The sequence below is a fragment of the Callospermophilus lateralis genome, chromosome 1 (assembly GCF_048772815.1).
Source record: "Callospermophilus lateralis isolate mCalLat2 chromosome 1, mCalLat2.hap1, whole genome shotgun sequence".
In the NCBI taxonomy this organism is placed as follows: domain Eukaryota; kingdom Metazoa; phylum Chordata; class Mammalia; order Rodentia; family Sciuridae; genus Callospermophilus; species Callospermophilus lateralis.
Window position 1 is genome coordinate 19,411,531 of NC_135305.1, and position 16,001 is coordinate 19,427,531.

The following is a 16,001-nucleotide window of genomic DNA, read 5'->3' on the forward strand; positions in this document are numbered from 1 at the left end:
AATGAAAGTATAAAATTAACAGAGTCCTCCTGGGACCTCAAATTCTCTAACAGTCATCAAATATTAATATCAAAGCCCTCTGGGATATGGGGAATCTGGAGCTCTCTCCATGTCAATGCCAATGCCAATGATGTGAGTTTCCTTTAAGACTTCTGCTAAAACACACTCTGATATCTAGATGGCTATGGGTACAGTCACTGGATATGGGTACAGTCTTCTGCCTCCAGCCCCCTGCAAGAGGGGGCTTGCTTCTGGGGACCTTCAATGCCCACCTCAAGGGGTGGGAACAGTGCCAGCACATCTTGGCCACCTGCCTGGAGCTGAGGCAGTCACCTCCCTCCACCTAGTCAGGAGCCTGGGAAAATTTTCCCTTTGGGTTGGGGAGCCGTGACACTTTAGGAAAGCTAGGAACAGAACCTCCCCTCTGCTTGAAGGGGAGAGTGAAGCCCAACAGATATTAAACTTAAGTGGAATGTGTGTAATTTTCAATATCCTTCCCATAAATGCTGCTCCTCCTGCTCACCACGCAGTGATGTTGCTATGATTCCAAAAGGCATTCTTTCCCTGTTATCTTTATTGGCTTGGAATTTGGTTTTCTGTGGCCCCAATAGGGGTATTGGTTAACATTTTTCAGAACAAGCTTTTTGTTGCAATTATACATATAGATATGTTCGGTTAGCACCTAAGATTGGTGCAAAGGGCTGGCTGGCCTGGGACAAGTGCCACAGAAGTCATTGTCTTGAATGGGGGAGGGGAGACAGGAGTCTCCTCTGCCTTAATCTAAATAAATTTAGGGTTTTTAATTCTTTTTCTTTTGTGGCACTAGGGATTTATTCCAGAGGCACTCTGAGAGTTACATTCCTAGCCTTATTTTTAAATTTTATTTTAAAGCAGGGTCTCACAAAATTTTGCTGAGGCTGGTCTCAAACTCACAATCTTCCTGGTTCAGCTTTCTGAGTCTCTGGGATTACAGGTATGTACCACTGCACAGAGCCAAAGTTGGCTCTTTTCCTTAGAAAGAGGGAATGGAACATCTTGTGAAAGAGGGCCCATGTGTAGTGTAAAATGGATCAAGAAGTGATCTTTTTTAAATTATTATTTTAATACCTTTGTTTTATTTATTTATTATTATGTGCAAATGCTAGGCGAGTGCTCTTCCACTGAGCCACAACCCCAGCCCAAGAAGTGATCTTTTATTTAAAATAAAAAACTTTTTTAAAAATCAAAACCCTCAAAAAAAATAAAATAAAATCAAAACCCTCTGTGGACAAAAGTGTATTAAGAAAGCGGCTCCCAGCAGTGCAAGGAATTAGAGCAGTGTAGAGTGTACTGCCTGCAGCTCCACTTCCAGGGCTACGAGTCCGTATTTTAATATCCTTGAAAACTCAAAATCTCCCAAGTTGCCCTTCCTCTCACTTTGATTTTTTAACAGGATACACTTTTGGTCTTCTGCCTGTTAACCTCCATACAGTTCCCACTGCTCTTCCTGTTACCTATAGTGCCACCTTCTCTGTCTCTACCCCCAGTTTCTTCCTATCTAGAGCTAATGTGTCTTTAAAGTTCTCCTGGAACTTTAAGAAGCATCTCATCCCCAGGCCACACTAGTTTCTAACCTAATCTTGTTTTGCCAACAGGTCAGTAAAATCCTTGGTCAGGACTCATGTACCAAGTGATGATGGTGTCCTTCCCATGATACAGAATGGTTCATCACACACTCCCTTTCCTGGTTGCTTCTCCCAGACTTAACCCGCTAAGAGTTCTATTGCCTGGCCCATGAGGACAAACTCTTCCAGGCATGGGAGGGAGCAGAGATGCTGAGTTGGAATAAGCTGAAGGAAATGAAGATTAAGAGAAAAAATTGATAGAGGGGAAGTAACATTTTAGTTCCACCCTAACTCTGAAGACCTCTCTGGATCCCAAGTGTTCACTGTCACATGAATTCAGTTTTTGGCAAGATTCACAGTGTGAGGCAACCCATTTGAAAAGCTTTAAAAAGCTCCTTTCAAGATGGCATTGGCCAATTCCTTTGTAAGAAAGGTGGAGAGGTTATACAGGGGCAAGAACCTGGATATCACATTCTTACTCAGCAAAGTGGGCATGGTTGGAGAGGGTAGTGTTAATGTTTGGGCATCTGAAATGCATGAGAATAGAGGGAACTCAGAACAGAGAAAGTGGTTTGAAGGGAGATAGTCTTAAGAATGAAACTCAGTACACAGATGGTGGTTTGAAGGGAGATAGTCTTTAGAATCAGAGGTGTGTGTGTGTGTGGGGGGGACAATGCAGGAATGTATGTAGAGCTGCTATATGACCAAAGGATGAACTAGTATAGGGAAAGGCAGACTGGTTTAAGGATTGGCTCAAGACCAGGATCATGAGCCTATCTTTATGATGAGCCAAGAAATTCTTTAGGATTTAATTTTTTTTTGTATAAAGGAAGTGAAAATTATTTAACTTTTATGGACTCACTTTTTTCCCTTTACAATCATGGTCATGATCCTGTGACTATCTGGAGCAAGGGGAAGCAGCACAAGCCACTGGTGATCCAACTGGAGTAGGGTTCTAAGTATACAAAAGCACGAGAAGCCACATCTTAAGGAATTCTGGGGGCTGCAATTCAATGAAAAAATATTTACTAGGGCTGGGGATGTGGCTCAAGAGGTAGCACGCTCGCCTGGCAGGTGCAGGGCACTGTGTTCGATCCTCAGCACCACATAAAAATAAAATAAAGATGTTGTGTCCATCAAAAACTAAAAAATAAATATTAAAAAATTCTCTCTCTCTCTCTCTCTCTCTCTCTCTCTCTAAAAAAAAAAATGTTTACTGGGTATTTTCTCTGTGCAAATCTTGAGTTCATTCTGTAGGAAACTGGGGCCAAAAATAATATTAGGCATTTCAGAATGGCGAGAACTCCAACATATTTCCTCTTTAAAAACTTATCCATGGGATCAGCTTGCCAAGCCTAGCCTTTCAATCTAACAAAGTTAAAAGAGAGTTCCATTGATCCCTTCTTCCAAAAGGCCTTTTGTGAAGTTTCCCACTGTCCCAAGACATATTTTTATTATTTCTCATTTATAAAGCAAAACACACTTTTCATATCGAAGTATTTTCCTATTGAAACACCAATTAATATCCACTTAGAGCTGACATTTTAGTCTCCATAGACTAAAGAAGAAGTGGCCTCACTTTTTCTAAGATTCAGAGAAACGTTCAATTCTTTTAAAATATAATTCCAGAAAACATTTGAGGGTGATCCATTCTCGTTAGCAAACGCCGGGCAAACCGTACAAGACACTGGACAACATATTGCAACCCACAGGCACCTTCCTTTGACTCCTTATGCATATATCAGATTGAAAAAAAAAAATCCCAAATCATTCTTAAATACGTATGAGTCAGGACAACATACACAAACACATATGAACGCGGACCTAAATGTTCACCTGTCCCGCTACGCTGCATTGAATCAATCAACGTGTCCTGGACTCACACACCCAAGGGCATCCTTCAGGAGATGAGCATTCAGAGGATACTCACACTCACGGGGGAGGGCACCCGTGTGTACACGATGTCCCCACTCACAGGACACTCGGGAGGCCACCGAAGCCCTGACAGCCGTCACCCCTTGCCACGCATCAGGGTGGAGAGTGAGGATCCTGCACCCGGCAGAAGATAGACCCAGCACATAGGTACAGGGTAGGGACCAATCACAGCCCTGTCACCGGCTTTCTTAGCCAATGGGGAAGCGGGGTGGTGGGCCAATGGGAGCGTGGGCAGTGGAGAAACTGTAACAAGTTGCCAGAAAGATACACCAAAGGGTGAGTGCGGAGCGACCCAGGAGGGGCGGGGCCGACCTATTCACCTGACCCGGTCACGAACCCCAGTTTTCTCATCCTTCAAGTGGGATGAGAAATCCCAGGAGTCGTGAGGGTTAGAGCCAGGCTCCCTGCCTCAGAGAAAGGTTTAAAAAAATGTTGTCATGCAGGAAATGATGGGAAAGGGGGAATGAGATATTACCTTGGTCAAGAAGAAATGGAGCCGGGGATTGAGAGGGGTTGCAGAGAAGAGACCTTTAAAAGGTCAGGTTAAAATGTAAAGAAAAAAAGTGTTCACGCGTTGGGATAATAGGAAGTAGACAGGCAAAAAAAAATCATTTTTCCTTCCCAAATACAGATTTGCTTTTGTCTTCGAGTCTCTTTTTGCTTGTATCCCTCTATCCTGAAAATTTTCGTGATGGTCCTGACCCCCTACATCAGTTATCCACTAAGAGTGCCAGGGCGGCCTTGCACACTCACTAATAAGCCCCTGAAAGAGCCGAGAACTCCGCCCCCTTGCGGCAGTCGGACTGAGGCGCTGCTTCACCCCGAGGCCGGGGTGACACAGAGGTCAGGGCTTGGCAGAAGCAGCAAAGGCTTTGGTAGCGCTGGGATTTGGATTTCAATCTGGGATTTACCTCACAGGAATTGTGACTGTTGTAAACATTGCCCTACCTAAAGCACACAGTGGGGTACCTTAAATTTAATTCTAGTGAACCAAGACTCGTTTTGAGTGAAATGTACACCTTTTACGAAGAAACTGTCACATTAAAAAAAAAAAAAAAAAAATCAGTAACAGTCGCTTCCTTTCCCTTCAAAGTAAATTTAGAATGTGCATTTCTCTCTAAAATTCTGACTAGGTCAGGGCCCTGTCCCTGCTGGCTCTCAGGCAGCCTTGACCCAGGAGCTTCAACGGTCCTGAGGAGTGTCTCCCTGCCTGGCTCCAGGTTCTGTCTTCTGGATCCACCCACACCTCCATCACCAGCCACATCTACAGCCTCTGGGGCCTGGTGGGAGCAGAGGGTGCCGAGTCTTGGAAACTGACCTCCAACCTGCCCCAGCCTTTCATCTAGTCACTCCCCCTTCCCAACACAGGCATTTGTCTCCATGAAAGCATTGCTTTGGGGAGGACATCTGCACCCAGAAGAAATACTGTACTGGGTGGAGTAGGGTGTTACTTAGAAGCCTAGTTACCTGGATCAGCTTGTTTTCTTTATTGAAAGTGAGGATCTGGCTAACTTTAATCAACTCTCCATAACTGAGAATTCCCTTCATGAACCCTGGGGATTTCCTGTGCTTTTTACAGTTCTGGCTACAATCAGAATTCTCCCTAGCACCATCCTATCCATACTACCTATCCCAGTAGCCCAGATAGAATCCTCCCATACATACCATCACCCTCTGACTCTGACCTCTTCCTCCCAGTAGCATAGCTTCTGCCCTAAAATGTAACCCCCCTCTCCCATGAAACACACAAAACACACACACACACACACACACGCATGCACACACACATACACAGCAACACCATAATACTCTCTCTTCCTCAGTAACTAGATCCTGGCCTGAAATACTCCTCCCCAGTAGCATAGGTCCTGCCTTGAAATACCGATTCCCCTCCCCAGTAGAATTAGATTCTGCCCTGAAATACTCTCCTCCCTCCTCTAGTGTGAGAGCATCCAATCCTCCTAGATCCCATTCAGCACCATATTTGTGTGGCCTTGTAGATCCCATAGACCATGTTGGAACTTTGCAATTGTCCCTTACAGAATTTTATTCCACAGTTCTTTCTGTTAAGTTTTTTTTGACCAGCTTCTTGTAGACCCCAACTGGTAGCACTGCCTCAGGCAGCTATGATATTAAACAATTGTTGATGATTGTTTTTAACAAATTTTCTCTCGGGATAAGGCGTTCCTACAGATAAAGTTCTGAGTCAGGTCAAATAAAGACAGCCCTGAGACGGGAGCCCTTTATGAAGCTGCTAGACAGGTTAAATAGTGATAATTCTCTGGGGGAAGGGCTTTTGGAAGCTCTGATTCCAATCCCATTCTATTCCCTCCAGAGACTCCTTAGATGCTAGTTTTCATGGTTGCAATCATTGCAAGGTTCTTGGTTTTCAAGGCTATTATGGAGCTTATGTGATGGAGTAAGGCAGTTAAAATAACAAAAGCATGCAGTTCTCATCAAATTCAGCTATCAGAATGTTGCAAATCTTTGGTTAATTTTTAGACTCCTCCTCTTTTGCCAGTGTTTTCCTTACTTTTACTTTTTGGAGGTCATTATTCCAGTATACTGTATACTGGAAGTGCTTCCCCTTCCTCATTTGTTACTTTCATTTTGGATTAAAGTATTATTGGACAGAGCTCTTGAGCCAGGCTTTCACAACCAAACCACAGAAGGCCAAGGGGAGTGGTCCAAGCTGATGAAATAAGAGGGTTCAGGCCAGTGGCTGTCAACCCTGGCTGCATATGTGAATCACCCAGGGAGCTTTTAAAAAATGCCGATGTTTAGGCCCTACCTTGAGAGACTGATATAATGGATTTGGCATATGGTTTCTGTATTTGTATTTTAAAAGCTCCCTTGGTGATTCTAATATGCTGCCAGGGTGAACACCATTGTCTATAGTGAGTTTCATGGCAGAGGTTGAATGAAATTTTGAGTCAGGGCTTCAGTATAATGGTATGAACCCAAACAGCAATGTTCTCAAAGTGCATGTTGCAGACCATTTCCATCCAAGTAACCTAGGCAGAAGTGAGTCCCAAATTAGTGTAGCGAAGAGTCAGTTTTATAAAATTATTTTCATTTCTAATCTGTATGAATTAAAAATTTTATAAAATAAAAATTGCTTAACCAAATATAAAATAAAATTATATACAAAATATAAGTCCAAATATTTTAAGATCCAACAAATGAAAAATTACTCTGTAAAATAGTGATTAAAGTGCTTCTGCTGAGTTGAATTTGTTGTAAACTGGTAACCAAGTACATGAGCCAGTTCAGAGAGCAGATAAACTTGACTTTGAGCTCATTGTTGAAGAGTCAGTCTTAAGGAGGCACTTTTGAATGAACAGAGAAAACTAGTCAAAGGGGAGGACCCACAGGTGATGCTCAAAAGTGAGTCCTTCTTTGTCCTTTTTGGCTGGCAACAAGACAACTGCAGAGAGGTGTGTCATGCAGGCCCAGAACAATCTGGGGTGATATTGGGAATTTAGAGGATAAACAGCTAAATTGCATGCCATTTGCACAGGACAGGGGAAACCACTAGACAGGGGTTATTTGTCCAGACGTTGATATAAAGAGACATAGAACATTTCTGCAAGATAAGCACTAGATGGCCCTGTACAGACAGTGAGAAAAGGTGTGAAAAGGAACCCTGAGGAGGGTGACAGTGGTGTATTGGAAGAGGAAGGATTCAACCAGCATGGACCATGTCAAAGAAGCCAAGGAGAAAGGGAGGGGAGAGGGGGATCTTCCCCAGGTATTGCAGAAAGTGGGAGCTGGATTGGAGAAGGCGAAGGAAGCAATTTTTAAGAATGGTTTCAACAGAGATGGAATTCCTCCAGCTGATGTTTGCTAATGCCATATTACTTATTAACCTATGAGACTTGAATTGTCCCAGCAGTGAAAGTGAATGATTTTATAGACTCATAGACTCAATTCCTACTACTGATAGTCTAACAGCTTAATTGGTGGCTTACTGCCTGTGCAAATGGGGACTTTGTTGCCTTTTGGAGAAGGTGGAGGAGTAGGGGAGCAGCAGGGTTTCATTCTAACTTAAACTGCACAGATATGTGCACAGTCTGAGACCAGAGAGAAGATGGTTCACGTGCCATCTTTAGGATTAAACAGGCCATAGACCGAGGCTCCCAGCAGGTGCCTTGTGAGGCTTGGGGACTGCAAGAGCTGAAAGGAGCTCAGGGTCCTTCTGGTCCAAGAAGTAATTTATATTTAGAATTTTGGGGGAGCTAGTCAATAAGAGCTTGTGATGAATCATCACTAATTATTGTTGATATGGCATATGTTTTTTTATAACCAATGAACATGCTGTCACTGAATTTATGAATATGTGTTCATAGTAGGGAATTTGAAAATATTAAAATGTATGAAAACAAAGCCAGAAAGTGGATGACTGCTTCCATTTCTCAGAGGTGCTGATAATGTTTTATGGAACTGACTACAGTAAGAACAGATTTATCTGTGTAAACCTATGACGATGGGTGCTCTGCATTAGGTATATAACTTGGAGCTCCAGGCAGTACAGTGGTACGGATTTTATTTACTCATTCATTCAACAAATAGCTATTGGGCACCTTCTACTTTCAAGGGACTGTGCACAGCACCGGGGATACCAGGATCAGCAAGCTGTGCTGTCAGGAGTTTACAATCAAGGAGAAAATACAGACAGAAACGTAATAAGCAGACAGCAAAGTCTTGGCCAGGGAGGAGAAGGCTTCGGTGAAGGGCCTTAGAGCCTGGGTTTCTCCCCTGTCCCCATAGCCTCAAGGCCTTCATCAAAGACTTCCAGCACAGACCTAGGGCAAGACTAGGAGGGGAGTATAGCCTCCTCCTCCACCCCCACCAGGAGGGCTGCCCTTTTTATGCATGCCACCTACTGAGCCTGCACAGTCAGGGACCCTCTGGGCCTTTCCAGCTGCCCCATCAGCTCTTGGGGTTCTTCCCCCAACACCAGTGGTCCACCCCCAGATCCGAAGTTCACTCTCCAGCTCCTGGGGTTCACCCTTGCTCCCAGCACCATTGGTTCACCCACCTACATCTGGGGTACCCCATGCTCCAGGGGTCCACACCCCCACTCCAGATGTTTACTCTCTAGCCCCTGGGGTTCACAAGTGTCCACTGTCCCCCAATGGCTGAGGTTCACCTCCCTGGCCCCAGGAGTACATTCACCTACTCTGGCATTCACCCCCAAGTCTTGGAGGTGCACCCATAGCCCCTGGGATAAGTTAGAAGGCACCAGTTGTCTACCCCCATCTTCCTGGGGTCCATCCAACAACTCCTAGAGTTCACTCTCAGCCTCCTGGGGTTCATCCCTCAAATCCTGGGATACACACACCAACTTGTGGACTCCTCTCCCCTCAGAAGGCCAGAAGAACATTCCTTCCCCTCCCCCAACCAACTGAAAATCTGACCCCCTTGTACATCTGATTTCCTGTTTTTCATATTTTCCCAAAGAATGGAGTTCTGAGCTTTTGTACTGTCTCTAGAGTCCATTAAATAGTCTCCTCCATGGGGGTGGAAAGAAATGTAATAAGCAGTTATAGGGTGCTATGTTACAGGAAAAGAGAGGAGGAGCCCACTATTACTGGAGACATAAAGACCATAAATAATTAGGCTGAATTTAATATGGTTGAAAAATCAAGGAACAACTATGGGCAGAGCCAAGCAAAGGATTTCGTGAAAAGAAGTGTCAAAATATATAGGGTATACAGAGGGCAAATCAGAGTATCAAGATTAAAGATAGAACAGTCCAGCTAAAATGTAAATTGGTAGGAGAAATTGAAGGTGACCCCATAATCTTGGATGGCTCCAGATTTTCTTGTAAACTTTTGGATATCCAGACTTGATTTGATCCCTGTTCCAGGCTGAATGCTCTGGCTATTACAGACCTGCTTGGCTAGTCTGAGCTCTAGTGCTCTTCAGCAGGAGGGATAATTGTCCTCATTCACCTAAGTGGCCTGTCTCACAAGTTGATGAATTCAATACTGCTGCTGGGAAGGTCTTGGCAGACTGTTGGTGGGCTTGGAGCCAGAAATGTGAATTTGAGTAAGTTAATCTTTGAGTCTTCCAGAACCTCAGTTTTTCTATCTTAAAGATGAACTAGAAAACATTAATTCTATAGGGCTGCATTTGGCTTAAGTGAAATAAAGTAGGTAAAACTGTTTGGGAACTAAAACATAATTGTTATTATCATTAAACTGCAAATATCACTTATACTTGAAACTTGTCAACCAACTGTCAACCTCTTTTACCTCCTATTACATTGAAAAAGTGATTATCAAACAGTGTTCCTAATAATCACCTGAAGCTTGCTCTAAATGCAAATTCCCAGCCACCATCCCAGATGATTTGATCAAATGGTCTTGTTTGGTCCCAAAATTTTGTATTTAACTAAGTCCCTGAGGTAATTTTGATGCAGGTAATGACAGGAGAAGTGGGAGCTGAATTCTACAGTCCAATATAGAAGAAATAAAGCCTCAATCACCATTTGAATTCATAGTCTCAGTAAATGGTTCAGATTAGTGTGAGATGCCTATAGGATATCCAAGTCAGAAGGTCCCTGGTCTATTTGATGAGGACTCAGAGATAGGTCTGGTTTGGAGGTCAGATTTGGGTGGCACCAGTGTACAGGTAATAGCTGAAGCCTCCAGAGGGGCAGAGGTACGAAAGCCACACTCTAGGTCCTAGTGTTGCCTGGTTGGCCCTGTTTAGCTGAGTTTCTACCTCAAAGAGTGTGTGTGGACGTTTCCCAGTCTCTGCTTCCTCAGTTCTTTCTACTATGAATGGCATTGCCATCTGGCCAGATGACCAGTCAGAAACCTGCCTCCATTGACTATCCTGATCCTCATTCAAATCAGCTCAGTCACCTCATATGATCAATTCGACTTCTCAACATTTCTCGAGTCCTTGTTCTTCATCCCCACTGCCACAGGTTTAGCCTCGTTTCTTACATGGATTGGCTTCTGCCCTGGAGCTGGCCCTGCTGTGGTCCAATCCTGCCTGAGCCCTGCATTGTTTCAGGCATTTTGCTTCCGTAACCAGTCTAAGCTCATCCAAGGGAAGGAACTCCAATCTTGCTGATTATTATGTCACTGACACCAAGTACAGTAGCTGGCACAGAGTAGGTGCTCATAAAGGTTTATTTCTTCTGTCCTCATGTTCCTTGTTCTTCCTTTTCTCTAGTTCTAAAGTTCAAAGGCAAGGAGAGATTATTAGATCAGAAAATTGGTTCACAGTTTGCCTTGTGGGTTGTGCATAATTCTTTGAGTATAAGGGAACTGCTGTGGTCCCTGATAGCTCCTTCCTAAATGAACTCCATTGCCATTTTCTACCTCCATAACAGGCACCAGAGCATCACCTGTGATGGATTAATAATATCAACTAATTAGAGCTAACAAATGAGCTGGAGAATCTAGTACTTTCTCTGGTTACACAAAGATAACCCAGTTAAGTGTCTTCAGAAATCTTTAAACATTGAGTAAAATGGTGTGAAGGGGAAGAGAAATGCTTTGATAAGGAACCATTCACAAGTCCACAGAACCTGTGAACAGGTGTGATCCAAGAGTTTATTTGCCCTCTAATAAGGCTATCCTGCTTGGAGGTGGCTGGTCCCTAACTGAAATCCTCACTTTTAATGAGTATTTATGGAGCATCTATTATGAGCCAATTGCCATTTTGTGCTCTGGAGATATAGTAGCAAACCATACAGACAACTATACTCTGCTTTTATGCAGTTTATATTTTACTGGGGGTGGGTAGACAACATACTAAATAAATATAATATTTATTTTGTCAGATGGTCATAAGTGCTATGCAGATAGAAGGAGGCAAGGGAAATAAGAACATTAGGGATGGTTTTTGTACAGGACAGTCAGAGGGGAATTCTCTGAGAAGATATTGCTATGGTCTAAATGCTTGTGTCCCCTCAAATTCACATGTTTAAACTTAATCCCCAATGTGATAGTGTTGGAAGGTTGGGTCTTTAGGAAATGATTAGCTCATGAAGGCAGAACCCTAATAAATGGGGTTAGTATTCTTATAAAAGAGGTGTCAGAGAGGCCCTCACCATTCAAGGACCATGTGTCAACACAAGTAGAAGTTTCCATCTGTGAACCAGAGAACAAGTCTTGACCAGGTGCTGATTTTTCTGCTATTGCCTTGATTTTGACTTTCCAGGCTCCGGAACTACAAGTGAGTTTATGTTGTTTATAAACCACCCAATTTGTGGTATTTTATTATAGCAGCCCCAAAAGACATGACAGGATAGTTGTGCAAACATGTGAAGGAGAAAAGGCAGTTATCCACTTGGGTATGTAGGAGAAGACATTCCAGGTAGAGCAAAGAACTTGTGCTAGGGCTCTGAGGAACTGACTGCTTTTTCTTGATCAGAAAACTAAGCTGGTTTTACAGGCTCTGGTCTGGGAAGTGCCAGGGCAGATGGAGGTGGGGGAGGGAAAGTTGTAGCTGCAGACTTAGGGTACTCTAGGGAAATCAAATTCATGACTTTCCTCTAGGTGGAGTTTTGGTGGTGGCTACTTGCTCAACTTTCCTAAGTTCACTTTTGATGATCTCAGATTCCAAAGTAGGATTTGGTCTGGTTCTCCCAGTAGTCACAGAGGTGATTCTCCTGGCTTTTGGTTACCTGGGAGATACTTAAACTGTGTAGACTGGGAAACCAGGCAAAAAGGCAGAATAAGCATCTCCCTTCTATTGCTGTGGCTTGCTCTTTGTTATCTTTTCCGGTTTTTCTAGATTAGGGCCCCTTTGGATCTGAATTTCTGTATAATAGGATCAGAGAGTTTAAGTAGAGTGGTAGGAATGATTCAGAGTTGATAAACAAAAAGATCAAACTATAGAGAGAAGGAGAAAGGAACAAACATTTTGTTTTACCAAAGGGCTGTTCACTAAACTGTTTTGATGTGTTATCAATTTTTCTTTATGACTCTGCAAAGTAGGAGTTATTGTCATTTCTAAGATAATAGCTGTTTTCTGTCTTATAAAAATAGACCTTGTGAATGATTTTAAAAATGTTAAAAAAAGAAACTGAGGGGCTGGGTTTGTAGCTCAGTGGTAAAGCGCTTGCCTAGCATGTGTGAGGCACTGGGTTCGATTTTCAGCACCATATATAAATAAAATATAAGAAAAGTCCATTGACGTTAAAAAAAAATAAGAAGAAACTGAAAGTCCCTCATAGTCTCACCTCTCAAGCAACTGTAAGAAGCTGGCGTATAATCCTCCTGAATTTAAAAAATACATGCACACACAACCCCCTCACCTTGTTTTTAAACTGGGACCATAGTATAACTACTCTTCTGAGACTTGTCTTTTTCCTAGTAGCGGTGCTTCTTGGCTATCTTGCTAGAATCTTGCTAATATCTTGCTATCTTGGCTATTTTAACTAATGAAAACAGGGTTTTGGGGGGGCAGTTGGAGCTCTCTGATGACACATCCGGTTGTGTGATTTCACACAGGTCGCTTTACCTCTTAGGACTCCACTTTCTCCCATTTGTGAAAGGAGGGCAGGGGACAAAAAATTCAGCGATGTAATGCCAATAAGCAGGGCATCTCAACCTCTGGCGGCCTCGTGACTATCTGGGACGTTCACAAGGTCCAGTCCTACTTGATTTGAACGAGAGACGCCACTTGCAGTAACTCAGATGACAAAGCCTCCGCTGGCGCTGCCAGAAAACTCAAAAGACAAGAGCCTCTAGCAGCCACCCCTCAATGAGTAAGAGCGTAAAGAGGACGGCTGGGCGGGTCCGGAGGCGAGGCTGAAGGGCGGGGCAACGGCTGAGGGGCGGGGCCTCGGCGCCTGGCGCGCAGGGCGTGCGGGCTGGTAGGCCGGCCGCTTCCTGACGTACTAGACGCCCGCGCCCGGCTCCTCCCCGTCCCTCCCAGGCCCCGCCCCTTCGTCTTCGCTGCCGGGGACCCTCAAGCCGCTGGCGCAGCGATGGCGGAGGCGGTGGAGCGCACTGACGAGCTGGTCCGGGAGTACCTGCTCTTTCGAGGCTTCACGCACACACTGCGGCAGCTGGACGCCGAGATCAAGGCGGACAAGGAGAAGGGGTTCCGGGTGAGGGGCTGGCGAGCGCCGCGCGGGCGGAGGCGGCCCGAGGGATCTCCAGAGAGGGCTCCTTTCCCCCGAGCACTGCCCTCCCGGGCTGTAGCGGCGTTGTCACCGCGCTTGGGGGGCCGTAGACATTATGCGTCTGGCCCTAGCTGGGCAGTTGAGGAACAGGCCTTGAGACGGACGTGACTTTCCTGAAGTTGCTCAGTGAGTCAGGAGCATCTGCATCGGGGCCCAGGTGCCCAGATTCCTGGTCCAGGGCTCTGTTCTCCATCCCAGGACTGGGTAGATGGTTGAGTTCTGGCAAGAGAAAGACGCAAGGTTTTGGCTTCTGATGGCAATGGGAGCAAAAGCGTCTGCAGCCCCAAACGCCAACTGAGTTCAGGCGTCTGAGGTGTTCGTTTAAAATGGCCTTTTCAGGCACTCATTGGCAATTTTGCTTGAGTAGTTGAGGGAGAACTCATTGCACATTTTAAAATACAAAGACTTCCTACTATGATATGATTTTTCCTTTGGAGGTTCTTGGAATTTGTGTGCGATTTGTATGTGCTGAATCAGTTTTTCTGGTGTTGGCGGATGAATTGAGAGACAGTGAGCTAGCACCGAGAGCGTTGGAGGGGAATTAGAATACTTGATTTTTTGCCTTGCCAAAGTTAGTAGTTACTTAGTGGCAAAAGCAAATAATTTTACCTCTTCAGATTTCAGTGCCCTGATCTATTTTTGATATGGATATACAAAATTTTTCTAGATTGTATATTCTGGTGTAATTGTTCTTTACAAGGAGTTGAATTCTTTCTTTGACTGACACTCTGAGCAGCTACCAGGGTTGTGGTAGTTTTTTGACTTGCAGGAGTAAGTCAGTGCACAGCTTGATCCTTAGAATTCTGGAATTGTGCACTGGGAGGAGGCCATAGACATTGTCTCATACTTTCTTACCTCTTTGCCTTTTAAATATGAGGAACTGAGACTGCAGTTAAAGTGACATTGCCAACTTGGTTCAGTAGATCCAAAACCTGGAACCAGATCTCTCACTCCCTAAGTTAGGGTCAGAGGGCCCCCCCCACTATTTTTTGTAATTGTAGATGTGCAGTAGGCCTTTATCTTATTTATTTGTATGCGGTGCTAGGCATCAAACCCAGTGCCTCACCCATGCTAGGCAAGCACGAGGCTACTGAGCTATAGCTCCAGTTCCTGGGCCACAGCCTTTTTATACTTGAAGTTTCCATGCTTACGGGAGAGACAAGATATATATATCTAGCATCAGAAAGTAATTTAAAAGCTACTACATTAGTATGTTTTGTTATAAATTGCCAACTTAAACTTATTTGTACACCCAGAAGTCAGTGAGAGGAAAAACTATTCTGTGGAATGCAAGGTGAATTCCCTTCTGTCCTTCCCCGCCTTCTCCAGCACTGCTTTTTCTTACTAGGTGGACAAGATTGTGGATCAGCTACAGCAGTTAATGCAGGTGTATGACTTAGCTGCCCTTCGGGATTACTGGAGCTACCTGGAACGGAGGCTCTTCAGCCGCTTGGAGGATATATATAGACCAACCATCAACAAGCTGAAAACCAGCCTCTTCCGCTTTTATCTTGTCTACACAATCCAGGTGTTTGTTGATTCAGGGGTTTTGAGGTGGGAGAGCTCTTTGATTCAGAAATAGATTTTCTTCTCACTGGAGGGAGAAACACGATTATTACTATGGGAAAGTGTGGAACAGCCGCAGTGCATTTTATTCTTGACTGCTTTCCTACTTCTTTTTTCCTTCTCATCATCTGTAGGTCCTCTTACCTGTTATTTGCATTCCTATTTCCCCTCTTGTTTTAAGCACATCACCCTTGGTAGTGGTTTAAAGATATAACATTTGAGTGATAAAGACTACAGCTGATTTGAAAGAATAAGTCACTTAGGTTATTTGAACATCAACAAGGGATTAGTTTTCAGGGTGGCTTTTGTCGTTAGAACTTCAGTTTAAACTGTCTCTGAAATAAGGTTCCTGAGAAAAGGGTGATGATTGTGTTCACAATATCTTGCCACTCACTTGGCAGGTGATATCCAAAAGGCTGTCTGCTGTGTAGTGGTGAAGAATCTTACCTCTGGACTTGTGACTCTTCCCCTTCCTTGCTACCTCCTTTGTGTCTTGGCAGACAAACAGAAATGACAAGGCTCAGGAATTCTTTGCAAAGCAGGCCACAGAGCTTCAGAACCAGGCTGAGTGGAAGGATTGGTTTGTCCTGCCTTTCCTGCCATCCCCAGACACCAACCCCACCTTTGCTACCTACTTTTCTCGACAGTGGGCTGACACCTTTATTGTGTCCCTCCACAACTTCCTGAGTGTCCTGTTTCAATGCATGCATATCCTTTTTGCTGCCTGGGGCTGTGGGCTT

At 44.2% G+C, this 16,001-nt stretch overlaps 1 protein-coding gene across 3 annotated transcripts in view; it reads left to right on the plus strand.

Moving 5' to 3' along the window:
* The first annotated feature begins 13,476 nt into the window (after positions 1-13,476).
* Wdr91 (WD repeat domain 91) overlaps positions 13,477-16,001 on the plus strand; it is a 29,652-nt gene continuing 27,127 nt past the window's right edge. For 2 of the 3 annotated variants that reach the window (XM_076833017.2, XM_076833033.2), the window contains exons 1-3: positions 13,477-13,620; positions 15,044-15,223; positions 15,762-15,968. In XM_076833017.2, coding sequence (XP_076689132.1) covers positions 13,498-13,620; positions 15,044-15,223; positions 15,762-15,968 — 510 coding nt within the window. In that variant the 5' untranslated portion in view covers positions 13,477-13,497. The remainder of the gene's footprint in view (positions 13,621-15,043; positions 15,224-15,761; positions 15,969-16,001) is intronic. The other variant, XM_076833026.2, reaches the window with a different exon arrangement.